At 39.3% G+C, this 14,208-nt stretch overlaps 2 protein-coding genes across 5 annotated transcripts; one reads left to right on the forward strand and one right to left on the reverse strand.

The window, feature by feature from the left end:
- The first annotated feature begins 425 nt into the window (after positions 1-425).
- Positions 426-12,185, forward strand: LOC131425771 (myrosinase 1-like). 3 transcript variants are annotated; one of them, XM_058587918.1, is made up of 3 exons: positions 426-829; positions 890-1,974; positions 11,992-12,185. In XM_058587918.1, the coding sequence occupies exons 1-3, from the start codon at positions 434-436 to the stop codon at positions 12,011-12,013; spliced, it is 1,503 nt and encodes a 500-aa protein (XP_058443901.1). In that variant the 5' UTR covers positions 426-433; the 3' UTR covers positions 12,014-12,185. The 3 variants fall into 3 exon arrangements, with proteins under 3 accessions (XP_058443901.1, XP_058443899.1, XP_058443900.1); XM_058587916.1 differs by lacking the exon at positions 11,992-12,185 and adding an exon at positions 5,119-5,509; XM_058587917.1 differs by lacking the exon at positions 11,992-12,185 and adding an exon at positions 4,940-5,060.
- On the reverse strand, positions 5,435-8,602 carry LOC131425770 (uncharacterized). Of its 2 annotated transcripts, none has more exons than XM_058587914.1 (5): positions 8,381-8,602; positions 8,002-8,281; positions 7,262-7,939; positions 6,517-6,824; positions 5,435-6,450 (listed from the first exon to the last, which is right to left on the reverse strand). In XM_058587914.1, exons 1-5 carry the CDS (start codon positions 8,442-8,444, stop codon positions 5,606-5,608), a joined length of 2,175 nt encoding a protein of 724 aa, XP_058443897.1. In that variant the 5' UTR covers positions 8,445-8,602; the 3' UTR covers positions 5,435-5,605. The 2 variants fall into 2 exon arrangements, with proteins under 2 accessions (XP_058443897.1, XP_058443896.1); XM_058587913.1 differs by having other exon boundaries at positions 6,517-6,836.
- Positions 12,186-14,208: the final 2,023 nt, after the last annotated feature.

Consider the following 14,208-nt stretch of genomic DNA (forward strand, 5'->3'; position numbering starts at 1 on the left):
CGCCAAATTAATTTTTTTGCTATCCACATGTTTTAATTGTATTCCTGACACGTTCAGCTCAAGAAATGTTGCCGAATTCTCCATTACTTTGTTCAAAACTAATAATATTGATATAGGACAATATTGGGAGACCATTATTGTAATATTCAATTGTTTGAATTGTGATTGTTTGTTTGCATTGAACAAAAGTCCTTAGTATTTGTACCGTGTAAACACAAATATAAGAGACTTCTCTCTATTCCTCATTGCACCGATTATTACGATTTTACTTACTAGAAGCAAACTTTCTGCACCCAACCGACAATTGATAACGTGACAGCATATCAGCTTAGTAATATTCATCTACCGCCAGTCAAAACAGAATGCGCTGATTGAATGAATTAATGCACAGTCTTATATTCAGTTTCATTCTGTGTCTTTTCGTAGATACACGATGAAGACGTTGATCGTCGTGTTACTCCTGTTAGGCATTTACATTTCATTCGCCACAAGCCGATACGATGGAAGTGGAACCGGTGCCCCGAGAGTAGTGGAGGCATCGAAACAACATTATTTGCTCAATGTCATAAAAAATCTTTCAAAATCCACCGAGAAAGAGCATATTGAGCATAGAAAATCTGGAAGATTTCCATCATGGTTTGCTTTTGGAGCAGCAACCGCAGCTTACCAGATCGAAGGCTCCTGGAATGAAGACGGTAAAGGTCCTTCGGTGTGGGACACCTTGACTCATCGTCATCCAGAGTTAGTAGTAGACCAAGCCACCGGTGATGTGGCTGCTGATTCGTATCATCGTTTTCAAGATGATATCGCTGCTTTGAAGGAAACAGGAGTAAGTTTGGTTGGTTTAGGTTGATCACCTACAATATTAGTTATGTTCGTTCTTTCACAGTTTCATTTCTACCGTTTCTCAATCGCATGGTCTCGAATCCTTCCGGAGGGGGATCTATCATCACTCAAACAGGCTGGGATTGATTACTACAACAACCTGATCGATTCACTACTGGCTGCCAATATTATCCCAGTGGTTACCATGCTTCACTATGATGTCCCGCAGTACTTGCAAAATTTGGGCGGACTTGCGTCGCCTTTGTTTGTTCGATACTTTGAAATTTATGCCGATACACTCTTCCGCCACTTCGGTGATCGTGTTCACGTTTGGATTACTCACAATGAACCGATGGATTTTTGCGTTTCAGGATATGGGAGTGGAACCGAAGGTCCACTAGTTTACGCTCCTGGTGTTGGGGAGTACCTATGTGCCCATAATGTGCTGCTTAGTCATGCTGCTGCATCTAAAATTTTCAACGAAAAATACAAAATTCCAAACGTAGACAGCATTGGCATCACACTTAGCGGACGATTCTTTTACCCGGCTCACAATGGCGTTGGAGATGATGTGATCGATCGGGCGTTGCAATATCAGCTTGGATGGTTTGCTCACCCATTGTTTAGTGTAGCAGGCGGTTATCCACCCATCATGATAGAGGACATCGCAGATCATAGTTTGCTTGAGGGACGTACAATGTCACGACTTCCCGAAATGTCTGAGGTCGAAAAAAAATTAATTCGAGGATCGGCAGATTTTTTCGGCTACAACTATTACAGCAGCCGACTGGTCGAGCTGGATAAACGAGAGTACAACATCACAAGTCCACCTTCGTTGGACAAAGACGCCGGCCTGATCTATAGCGTTGATCCATCGTGGAAACGAGCAAAGTCAAGCTGGCTTTACGTAGTGCCGGAGGGTTTGCGCGGTGCATTAAACTGGATAAAAGAAAGTTATAACAATACGGAAGTAATTATAACTGAAAACGGATACTCAGACGATGGCCAATTGGATGATCACGATCGCGTCGAATTTTACAGAAGCCACCTGAAACAGGTATTGAATGCACTAGAGGAGGACGGTTGCTTGGTAACAGCTTTTACTGCTTGGAGCATCATTGATAATTTTGAGTGGCTCAGAGGATATAGGTGAGTAGTTCAGAACGCGATATTTCCATAAAACATTCAGAAAGTCGACTGTCTCGTCTATCAGAACTTAAAATTTATAAAAAAGATGGGTGGGCAATGTCAGAGACATAACTGAATGACGCGAATACGAATAAAGTGGAACCGATTTTAAAACTTCTTCTTGAATTCTGAAACTCAATTTTGATACTGAACTGAATTCTGAACCTGAACTCGGAAATAGAATTCTGAAACTGAATTCTATGTCTGAATTCTGGATCTGGATTGTTGAGCTGAAGCTCTGTGTTCTCGAAGACTAGGATTCTGGTCTGCAACAAAATTTGAGTTACAGAATTTCGGTGAAGTTCAAATTCGGAACCCGAATTCATTTCCGATATTCATTTGTAGATTCCAGACCCGAGATTTAGTTTAAAAAATCGTTAGAATTGTTTTAGTTCCCGAATTCAGTTACAATTCTAGAAAGGTGAGACTGAATTTTGAAACTAAACACACTAAATTTTTTTTTCGCTGAGTCTCGGTAAAATAATTGACGAGATTTGCACCGCCGAGTACTCGGTAATCATCTCGGCAAAAGCTGCAATGGCGGAGTCTCGGTAATCTCAAATTTCACAAACGTCAGTTATTACCAAAATTGTCACCATCAAGTTTACTGTCTGTTCGACAAAACCTTTACTGAATGTTCGGAATGTTGCAATTAAAAGTAGACAAAAAATTCGTTTTTGTTTCAATAGTAAACATTCAATTAGATATTCAAGGTTTTGCATGTCCTTATAGTTCTTCAACATATCATAAAATAACTTCCCGACAGCAGGATTTAAAAGGAGCTTTTTATAAATAATCAACAGTTTGTAGATATTATACTTAGGCTGTGAACCATTTCGCGGTTGATTTTAACTTTTGGTTAAAATCTGACACTCGAGCGGTTAATTTGACGTTGTCAAAAATAACCCAGTGCTGTCAACTGTTTTTTCTAAAAATCTGTATTTGGCGGAAAAATAAATCTGTACAATATCTTTCTCGAAATATCAATCATCGATTTAGTGCGGAAACAGATTTTGCGACAAAAAAAAAAAAAAAAAGGTCGCTCGACCTGGTTTACCCCTATGGAACCCAACACAAAAACTGAAAATCGGTATTTATCTGTATGAAAATTGAAATATCGGTATTTTGAGAGAGCATATCTGTATTCCTGTATCGAGTCTGTATCGGTATACATACCGAGAAATCGGTATAGTTGGCAGCGCTGAAATAACCCTGCTCGAGAGCATTGTTATTTTTGACAGATCGATGGTTATTTTCCGACACTGAAAAAAATCTTTCAATGAAAATTCTAAGATTAATTCTTTAGTTCAAATTATTTCCAGTGGAAAATAAACACAAATAATTATCCGTCTATCAAATTTTGAAATGGGCCGCAGTTTTAGTTAAATTCAACTACTCGAATAACCGCTCAAGTGTCAGATTTCAACCAAAATTAATCGTGAAATGGTTCACAGCCCTACTGGATAGATCGTAGATTCTTACGGTTTACTTTTTTTTTCTAATGACCACCGGGAATTTTCTCCGAAGTGCTTCGTGTCAAGCGAAAATGTAGAATGTAAATGACAGTTATATATCCGAATTTCGGCAAACGCAATTGCTGATTTCGAGATAATTGTTAATCCCCGAAGAGTTCAGCACAAAATTTTATCAAATCTCTTCAAAAAGATGCACTTTTCAGAAAAATCAAATCTCGAGTAAAATAATATTGAATACTGAGCAATCAGCACAATTCTGTGTTGCCGATCTGTCTCGGCGTTTTACTCTACCAATCTCAAGAACTGGAACACATGCACTTATTTACATCGCTTACATCGTTTTGCACTGAAGAAAAATGGCTACTTTGATGAATCATTGAATTTCAGTTGTCTAAAAGCCGTTTAATGAGATTCCGGTAAGTTGATGTCATTAGTTTGCGGATTTCGATAAAACGACCAATTGCTGGGAAATAATAGACCGAGTATTTTGGAAGAAGCTAGCTTAGCCAGAGCTAATAAAATTCATTTTCATTAACTCAAAATAGACGAAAATGACCAGAAATTACTGTCACTCTCAGCTTCGCTTGCAAACTATGAGAACGTAATCCATGTCCAGTCAATGACATAAGCGGTACAGCTGTTTAAAAATGGTGTTCTTTCTTTCATTTGCGGTTTTCAGTGAAAATACCATAGTATGAAGTGTCGATATTCAACCGAAGCTTTGAGAATCGAAAATAACGGAAAAAGTGTTCACAATGACTTTTACCTGTTGGTGCTCGAATTTGTAGTAGTTTTGCTTTCCAAAGAGGTTCTGAGATGTAATTAATTCGATTTGTCATATTTAGTCACTCTTTTTAGCCAAGCGTAACAGATTTTCAATACATCGATGAAAGAATGAGAATTAAAATTCTGCTGATGCTCCCTGAAGACGTTAGTTTGGAAATGTGTTATCATAGACGAAAGAGTTACGTTGGCAATTATACTCTCTCATTTTTTCAATGAGAAACGAGAATGCTTCGTCTCTCTTCGTTTGTTCTAGTGTCAGTCATTTACGAATGAGACAGTAAAATATTGAAAATAAGACTGTTGGATTGGTTTCTTTCATTGAGAATGCGTGACAATTTTAAGCTCTGATCTTAGCGAAATTTCTGTAAAATATCGCTTCGCCTTTCGTTTTCGGCATCTTTTTTCGCCGAGATCAAGGTTAAGATTTAAATATGTGCAATCAAATACTAAAAGATAGCTCAGACGAAAAAGTTTAATTTTTCTTCATAACTTTTTGTGGAATATGTTCAAATCTTTATTAAATTTAAGACATCTGTATAAAATGTGTATTATGTATTGAATCTGTATAAGGATGTAAAAATTTGGTTGCATAAATGACATATATACATATATACAAATTACCAACTCAAGTTAACTTGGTTTACTCTTGATCCTTAATTTCAAAGCCAATCTCAACCAGCGATGCCAGGTTCACAGATTAATCTGTGATTTTCAATATGTTGCATAGAATTCAAAAATGACACAGATTTCTAAAATCGATCACTGACACTGGTAATAAACTCCCCCAAAGAGACTTTTACATTCAACTGTTTCAGTTTACTAAATGCGTTGTATTTACTTTCAGCGAAAAATTCGGCATTTATCAAGTGAATTTTACCAGCCCAAATCTGGAGCGCACGCCAAAACTGTCCTCTCAATTTTTCAAGGAACTTACACATACAAGAATAATTCCCGAAACACACAAAACCAGCAGATTAAATAAGAAATAGCATCTATTGGCATTTAAGATAACGTGCTTCAGAATACAAAAATTGTTCAATAAATAGGGTATCAGGACAAGCATTGTTCAGCAGAAAGTTTTGAAATTATAACAATAGAAAGGTTATCAAATCATTTATTGCCTTAAACAAAGATTAGTTAAAACATATTCGAAAGTCGTTCAAATAAAATACTAAGTAAGTGAAAAATTCGTCCAAAAGAAATAAAATTCATGATTGTACAGAGAAAAAAAATGTTTAAAAAATTAATCAGCATCAAAAAATGGATTAAATTTGCCTTATCATAAGTGCAGTCTTTTCCTTACGCACTACTTAGCCAAAATGTTTATGCTCTTAGTAATAAAAAGGTTGTGTCATCATAGAACCATGAAGCTGCGGTGGGGGAGGCCCACCAGTCATCGTTGTCGGCGGTCCAAAGAACGGTTGTGGTTGCAACATTTGATGCTGGGTGAAACCGAGTTGTTGCATTGCCTGGACCAGCAGATTACTGTCGGCAAACATTGCTGGATGTTGGGGTGGAAGCGCAGGTGCAAACAGTGACGAATGTTGAAACTGAGGTGGCACTGGTAGAGGAGGCACGTTCAAACCCATCTGCGGATAGTAGTTGGATGGTTGCTGGTGGTACTCTTGACGATTCTCAAGATTGGGCATGCACAAAGCCAACCCGCCGGGTGCTTCCGTTGTGGAATAAGGATTTAGGCCAAAGAAAACCGCTTCTATCTTACGCCCACCGCTGGCCTGCACAAAACGGGACGGAAACATGGACTGGATTTTGTACGGAAACGGGCTGACGGCACCAACGTCTACCAGAGACAGTGTCACGGCGATGTAGTTGTCCTTCTTGGCAAAATTGTAGTTCGTCAAGGTATACTGGTCGCACAGAACGAAAATGATTTCCCGATCATCTAGCTTTCGGTTGAGCGCTGGGCGGCATCGGAAGGATCGATCAAGGCAACCGATAATACGGTCATTCAGTTTAATGGATTCCAGGTAAGGGAACGGAAGAGATTTTTCTAGTTCCCGATTGTACAATGTGTACAAATCGTTGAAGTTATACTGCGTAATTTTACAAGCTGCCGCACATAAGTCGACAATTTCGTTCCAAAACAGTTTAAGCGATTTATCTACATCTCGAGCTAGATTGAGGACCGGTTGAGTTAACGATGATACGGAGCCAACTGAAAGCAGAAAAAACGTGCGTTGTTAGACCTTGTTCTGATAATAAAAATCAACTTATAACTCACTCAACATCTTCGTATCATTTTCCACCTTCAGCACCAAATGCTGCCCCGGGAGTGTTCCGTTCTCGATGATCAGTGAAGTAACCGCTTCACAGATGCGACTTTGTATGTCGGTCAATCCGGTGATGTAGATTTCCACAAAGTAAACATGCAACTGGCCTCGGTTGCGCAGGATAATGGAGGCGTACTGGAGGCAACTAAGCGTGAATACCCGCCCATAGAGGATGATCGGCAAATCCCAACCGTTGGCGATGCACTTGATACGTAGCAGTGCATCGAAATCGTAGTTCTTCATGTTGTGGAACGAGTTCCTGCAGGTGGGTCTACGAGTTATTTTGTGCATCAGTTTATGTCTATGCCGAAACAGTAAATCGACGGAGGTTAGAGTACTTTTTTCCTAATTGAATCTTGTCCCGACAAAAAAGGCCTAACTGCATGACATATCCGTTTGACTAAACCACAAACATTTGATTAATATCGAAAACTTTGAAGAATTTGTTTTATAATAGCTCCGTTAAAATTGAAAAAGTAAACAAAAAAAAGGCTGTCATGAGCAGTTAGGCCCTATGGACATTGTACGATTGAACTGACTAAGATTGAACAATTTTGCAACTTATGAAAATTGAAATGATAGCACTAAAAATTATTACATTCCTTGTCTGAATTTGCCTGAGTTGCAAACTGATAGAATAGGATTTCTATAGAAAACAATTGTAATTTAAAAAAAATATCGCTCCAATCAACTCACCTCAACGGTGGCATGGCCCACTCAATATCCAACGGGAACTTATTCAGCGTGTACCCTTGAACAGCATGCATCACCAATTCGGCCTGTTCTCGGGAAGCGAGCTCCACAAACGCAAACTCCCGTACCCGGGATATTTTGATAATGTCCTGTCGCGGTACCACCCGTGTGAACAGATTGTACAAATCTTTTGAATTGATCGTTGGGTCAATATTTCGAACAAACAATGTTTTAACTTCGTCGACTCCGGAGTGATCCAGCGAACGTTGCGGGTTGGCCCAAACAATTTTGATATCCCGATTCCACATTCGCATACAGCCCGGAGTTGTTTGCTTTTTGGCACGCAGCGCCGCCGAGTGCTCCGGAAAATCCATGAAGGCAAATCCACGATTCTTTTCCCCATCCGCTATTCGGTTGTGCATCACGAATCTAGTCATTTCGGGGAAAAGTGAGCGAAACGAAACTTCAATCGTCTTACGGTCCAGATCTTTCGGCAAATTCCCAACAAAAAGTCGACATTTTTCAAACGATTTCTGTGCATCGAGCGTCTGATTCTCCTTCACATAATGATGGTTCAAGACTTCAATAGCAACTTTGGCATCTTCTTCCGTTGTATAACGCACAAAACAGTACCGACGATTCTGGTTATTGTAATCCATCATTAGCCGCAGCTCGTAAAGCCTGACAAACGAATTAACTAGTTACATCTGTTTACTAATATTCAAAACGTCTTCCATATCTACCTGCCAAACCGTTCGAACAGCGGAACCAAATCCGATTCGGTGTAGTCGGGTGGAATTCGTTTTACATATATCTCACACCCAAAACCAGGAATCGGACCAGTCCAACTTGTTGGTGGTCCATACTGACGACACCCATTAATTTGTGTTACCGGATACTCACTACGATAAATTTGGGGTATTGAAGCGTCTAATATACGTGGATAAGTAATCAAATCACCAACGGAAGTGTCCAACTGACGTTCGGAAATACTAGCATGAGCCAGATCTTCTTCATTCGTTGCTAATTGTTTGATACAAACAAAATGAAACATTATTTTTGAAACCGGCCACATTTATTTAATTACGAGCATTGGGAATGGCTTCATACTAAACTACTCACCGGAACCACTGGTCGCCAACAAAACGCTGCTACCATCGGCCGACTGGTTACTTACATCAGTCATTTTCGTAAATCAAATTCTCAAATATTTCTAAAATCAAAGTATTGATTTCCGTTTTATTAGTTTTCTCTATTTCAATGTAGACTTCTAATTGTTATTTCTCTGTATAAAAATGGCTAACAGCGTGATATGCAAATGACGCTACCTTTGCGCTGAAAATACGAAACGTTCTATGCGAAAGAGAAATCGATTTGAATCATTTTCAAACGGTATTTGAGGGGTTCACGAATGCTGACTTTTAACTGACGTTGAAATATGAACATGATGCTAAAAGTAAAGGTGAACATTTTCTTCATTCAGAATTTTGAATTCACATTCACGATCGATACAAATTAGCAAAAGAAGTATTTTTATTACAAAGATACTGTATTCTATTACAATCTCAATCTGAGGATGGTCGTATGCGTTGCACAGTATCAAACGATAAGTTTTCATTTGTTTGATGGATTCCGGTGATTGGGTTATGTTTCCTGTCTTTTAATCAGAGATAAACTAAAGATTACAGTGCCCCCTGTACCCTAAGTGGCCCTTACACGATCATTAAAAGTGTCATTACTAAGAAGTAATGTCATTTCTCGGTTGATTTTTCATTAGGGCGTATAAGCAAGTGACAGTTTCTCTTTAATCACTCTCTCTTTCGATTATTAGGGGCTGGGGTCCACTAGGAGATTGATAGTACCTATTAGCTCTCTCCGGACTGTACCAGCCTAGATGCCGTGTGGAATCCGCCGGAAAAAAAAATGAACCAAGAATAGATCCACTGGGTTCCTGCTTCCATGTCGTAAAAGGCGACAATTGCAGGAGTTTCTTTTTCCTTTCAGTTATCAGATATTTTCAATGTTTTACTTCTGATTACTCTATTTTACTAAATCATCTCTTTATTCAACCTATCAATTTCCGTCTAGCTTCGTAGAAAAGTTTTATTAGGAATGATTTCTTCTTCCATGTTATTGATTGTCTTTCAGGATTATAAAATGAATGATAAAAATCAACCATTGCGCAAATCCGTTTATATTACAAATTTAATAACAGAGATGACATGTATCGGTATATTGAATACATAGTAAAAAACACTTGATATTAATATTTCAAACAGTAAATTAATATTTTTCTCGGTAGCCGGCTGCCCAGATCAACTAATATAACCAATTAATAATTTTAATAAATAATTAAAATAATAAAGCGGAAATAATAAAGAATCAAGGCGCGTGTGAAATCTGTTGACCTTTGTTTGGTAATTTAAAATGATTTTATAATAACTGTTTAGAATATTTAAATGCAATGAATCAACTTTTTTGTCTAAATCCTATTCGCTCGTTTATTTTGTATCACGTAGTTTTATTTATAAAAACGTGCTTAATCCACCTAGCAGTGAGATGATACCTTTTTTTTATCAATCCGAATGTGTTTTTTTTGCATGACTAAAAAAAACGCGAAAGGTAGATGCATGAACGAGTGACTGCATACTCGACAGCCGGCTGTCCGGAGTTTTGTCAATTTCGGAGATTGACTGTTTCGTGCATTATATTGCCAGCACAAAGTAACACATAAAACGATAATACTTTAAAACATTCTTGGTAGCCGGCTACCCAGAGCAATAAACACATGATAACATTATTAAAACATTTACTAACAAAGTATCCTCTCCTGTGATGCATGTGGGAATGCAGAGGATTCCTCGGTTCTTAGTAACAACATGCATCGAACTAACAATCCTTTTCCTCCCAAGTAGATCTGCATTCGGACGTGGCCGGCGTCGGTATTGATCAGCATGCATGGTTCAATACAGTTTGCACAGTGTGAAACAATGTGTTATTCCCAAACATGTTACTTCAAAAAATCATTTTGCAATCTCAATTGGTCCAGATCAATAACGGAGTAGCAACACACGGGCGGTCTCTAATGCTAATGCTAATGCTAATGCTAATGCTAATGCTAATGCTAATCACTCTCTCTTTCGATTATTGTGATGTGATTAAAAAGATTTTCTTTGATATCACTATTCTGTTTGAAAGTCGAAAGTTTCGGGTATCATTTCATGCAAAGAGTTGAGTGATAAACGTGGAAACCGTATGGTAATTAAAGAAGGTAAACAAAGAGCCCTTTTGAAAAATTAAATTAACTGAACTGAGCGTGTGTGGTGACTATTCAGACATTCTTCATACGAACGAATGCTTTCAAGTCAGAATCTTGAACGTTCAGAAATTTTCATGCTGGTAACAACCAGCAGCTGGCAAGCGTTTACATTATGCTTGTAGCGTGTTGGACCCAATATACTGGCACCAGCATGCTGGCAGGCAACAGAAGTGAAAACAGGGCATAAGTCCGGTAAAATGCCAATGCGCAATGCTGCTATTTTCGCGCGCATGAATTTGAAATTTCTCCCAACTACTTGCATGTACAAGATTCGATGCAAACTCGCTTGAGGGTGCCATGCTCGAAAAAAAGATGTTGCCAGTGTTTTGTTCGGGAAATATGAGAGCTGGATATTTTGTTAATATGATCTCTTTATTGTAACGTTACCAGATATGATTTTTTCCATTAAAAAAGATAAAATAAAAGAATAGGCAAGTCAACTTGCTCATTTTTCCCTTCTGTTTGTATCTTTTTTTCGAAACGAATAGTAATTTGTTTTTCAGTTCTCAGATGTAGATATCTGTAGTAATAATTACAATATTAACAAAATGTTGGAACCGAAAGCTGAGATTTGCTTAAATCTAATGAAGCATCAGTGGCATGTTTAAAGAAGTTACTCCATGTCAGACATTAGTAATTACCATTCAGCAGCCAAAAAAATCTAATATTTAGTTGAAACATTTTAGTTTTGAAGTCTATGTTTCAGAAAGCCGCAGAACATTGACGAGCTCAAAACTAATATACGAGCTGAAATAGCATCAATAAAGCACGAACTGCCCAAATGTTATGCAAAATTTAACGCTGCTTTTTGCGCATCAAATAGGGTGGACATTTAATCTACGTTGTATTTTAACCTAAGAAAATGTTTAGGATGGATTATGCGGGATTAAAAAAGTTGAGGGAATTGTGCGGGTTTAGTATGATTGGAAAACTTTAACAGGGATTTAAAAAAAAGTTTAAGGACCGTGCGGGATTAGGTAGGACAATTTCGAATTAAATGAGTTTATTTGTCTGAATAAGTCCAGAGTTTAGCATGGTTTGCCCCTTGACTCTCTAACACAATGTGGGTGTCGTTACTCTCTTTTCATCCACTCTGCACGTACTGGGAAAAGGAACACTCTTAGAAAATAAACGTTCAACGGTGGTATTTCGTTGGTCCAATACGTTTAATCAACACGAGACCTTCGTTTGCCTATTTTGAAACAGACCGTTGAGCCGAATGACATTTGTTTTCGTTCCACAAACCCAGCAGACAGAGGTCCATTGTTGAGTTTTACTGTAAAATTTCTGAAGCTTTTTCCACTTATTTTTTTAAGCTAACACTACATACCTGTACAATTGTTCTACTTCACTTAGAATAACAACAGCTTTTTTTGTATGAAGGTAACACCTTATTTTGACACTATTTTTGCAGGCGAACAAACAACAAGCCGTGACAAGCCCAGCAAACTGAACGGATATTTCGTGCAGTATATCGTTCAACAGGCGCTCAACGAACAACAAAATAGAACCGCTTAGTGAAAGACATCATATTAACAAGATATCCAGCTCTCACATTCCCTGAACAAATCATTGGCAACATCCTTTTTTGCGAGCATGTCACCCTCAGGTGAGTCCGCATCGAATCTCATACATAGAAGTAGGGGAGAGAAATGTCAAATTCGTGCGCGCCAAAATAGCAGGGCTGCGCACCCATCCAATTGACATGTTATGTTGAATGTGATGCCGTGCGATGGCGTTGATGAACTGAAGATTGATTTCGCTCCAAGCTGACAGGGTTCGAAGTAGGGGAGAGAAATGTCAAATTCGTACGCGCCAAAAAGCACTGCGCACCCATACAATTGACATGACATGTTGAATGAGACGCCGTGCGATGTCGTTGCTGAACTGAAGATTGAGATCGCTCCAAGCTGACAGGGTCTGGTGAGAGGGAACCAAAGGGAGAGTCGCTTAACACAAACTCTGTTGTGCCTCTAAAAAATACGCGTGATATACTGTGAACTTAAGTGTGCCACTTTGTGCCCCAATTTAAAATGACCTGCAATCAGAGATGGCATTTCACCAGAGTGATACACGCTAAAGTCAGATTTTTGCCACACCGAGGATGAAAAAAACGAAGCACCACACAAAGAGGAAAGCGCACTTCTTCTCAGTGTCGAATAGACAGCATTTGAGTGTGTGCTTGTGGTTAAAGCAGCTGGCGCGAGTGAAACACATTCTCTTCGCATGAATCGCTCACACGCGCTCTCGTCTAAATACACCCAAGTGACCACTGGCGCGTGATGGTGAGCGAACACTTCTGTGAACTTCAATTAATAGAGAGTAGATCTGGCCTTGCTATGAAAAATTTGCAAGGACAACCGAAAATTTTACGATAAATTGTTTTATTTTGCTGATTTTGCGTGTCCACGCTTCATCTACGAAAACCATACAGCAGAGTGCTCACCGGCGTGTACACCTCTGTGAAAGTATCTGCATCCACCTCAGAGAATTTATTAGCTAATGCTCTAGCACTTTGGAGCGATTCAGTGGAAGAGGTAAAAGGAAATAAACAAACGCACTCATGATGATTGCACACTTTACACAACAGCGGTGTATAAATGTGAAAGAGAAGAGCTCTCGTTGAAGTTGTCAGTGCGAGGGGAGATATTTTGCTTGCTCTTCGTCACACAGAGGAGATAGACATCTCTGCCTGCAATGAAATAAAAAATGTGTTATACGGGCAGCCTAAACGATATAATCAATCAATCAGTTGAACGATATGGCCCACCGGATATTTTTTTGACAAAATTTACTTCATTCATTGCAAACTTAATAGCAAGAAGAGATAAAAATTTTCAAAGTGCCAATATTGAAAAATGCACCAAAGCGTTGTGTTAATGAGTGAATGGCACCCCGCACGACCTTTTGGCTACCTGGGCAGCCCTGGCCACCAGACGGCTACCAAAATTGATTCAGTGACGGTTGTCAAATCCGCATAGCCAAAACGCTATGCGGGATCTGGCAGCGGTGAGACAGTCGGTCACCATAATGTTTGGCAGCTTTTAGTCAGCCATGTGGCAGCCATGCGTATGCGGGCATGCGGGTCTAACCCGCATAGCGTTTTGGCTACCTGGGCAGCCATGGCCACCAGACGGCAACCAAAATTGATTCAGTGACGATTGTCAAATCCAATTTGACTAAACAAAGTCGCCTGTATCTAAGTTAGCCGAGTGTTTTCATCTTCTCACTTTCGCTGAAAATGTCAAAGATTTCAATGTGGAAAAATCCTGGTGGATACGGTTGTATCGTTTGAGTTGTATATCTGGCAGCGATGAGGCAGTCGGTCACCAGAATGTCTGCCAGCCATATTTTTCCCGCTGGCAGCGTTTAGTCAGCCATTTGGCAGCCGTGCGTATGCGGGAAGCGACCCACGCTTGGAGCCCAGTAAATCCGAACATCGGACGCATCGTGCACGAAAGCTTTTGATTGCGTTTCGAACTTACGTAGTGTATCGGTAGAACAAAAGAGTGAAGATATACCAAAGCAGAGAGCGGATGTCTGATAGTCAGGGTATGGGATATGTCAGGGTTGGATTTCCAACCCCGAACATAGGGCCAGAATCTTTCTGGCCCTAAGAGGCGAATGACCT

The sequence above is a fragment of the Malaya genurostris genome, chromosome 1, assembly GCF_030247185.1.
Source record: "Malaya genurostris strain Urasoe2022 chromosome 1, Malgen_1.1, whole genome shotgun sequence".
Taxonomy (NCBI): domain Eukaryota; kingdom Metazoa; phylum Arthropoda; class Insecta; order Diptera; family Culicidae; genus Malaya; species Malaya genurostris.

What these genes read in the sequence shown, in the direction of transcription:
- LOC131425770 (XM_058587913.1), bottom strand. Translation starts at nt 8,444, where the DNA reads ATGACTGATGTAAGTAACCAGTCGGCCGATGGTAGCAGCGTTTTGTTG. An exon ending in TGGGCCATGCCACCGTTGAG is followed by an intron (nt 6,837 to 7,261) that starts GTGAGTTGATTG and finishes AATAACTCGTAG; the next exon opens with ACCCACCTGCAGGAACTCGT. An exon ending in AAATGATACGAAGATGTTGA is followed by an intron (nt 6,451 to 6,516) that starts GTGAGTTATAAG and finishes TTCTGCTTTCAG; the next exon opens with TTGGCTCCGTATCATCGTTA.
- LOC131425771 (XM_058587916.1), top strand. Translation starts at nt 434, where the DNA reads ATGAAGACGTTGATCGTCGTGTTACTCCTGTTAGGCATTTACATTTCA. An exon ending in CTGCTTTGAAGGAAACAGGA is followed by an intron (nt 830 to 889) that starts GTAAGTTTGGTT and finishes GTTCTTTCACAG; the next exon opens with TTTCATTTCTACCGTTTCTC. An exon ending in GAGTGGCTCAGAGGATATAG is followed by an intron (nt 1,975 to 5,118) that starts GTGAGTAGTTCA and finishes ATTTACTTTCAG; the next exon opens with CGAAAAATTCGGCATTTATC.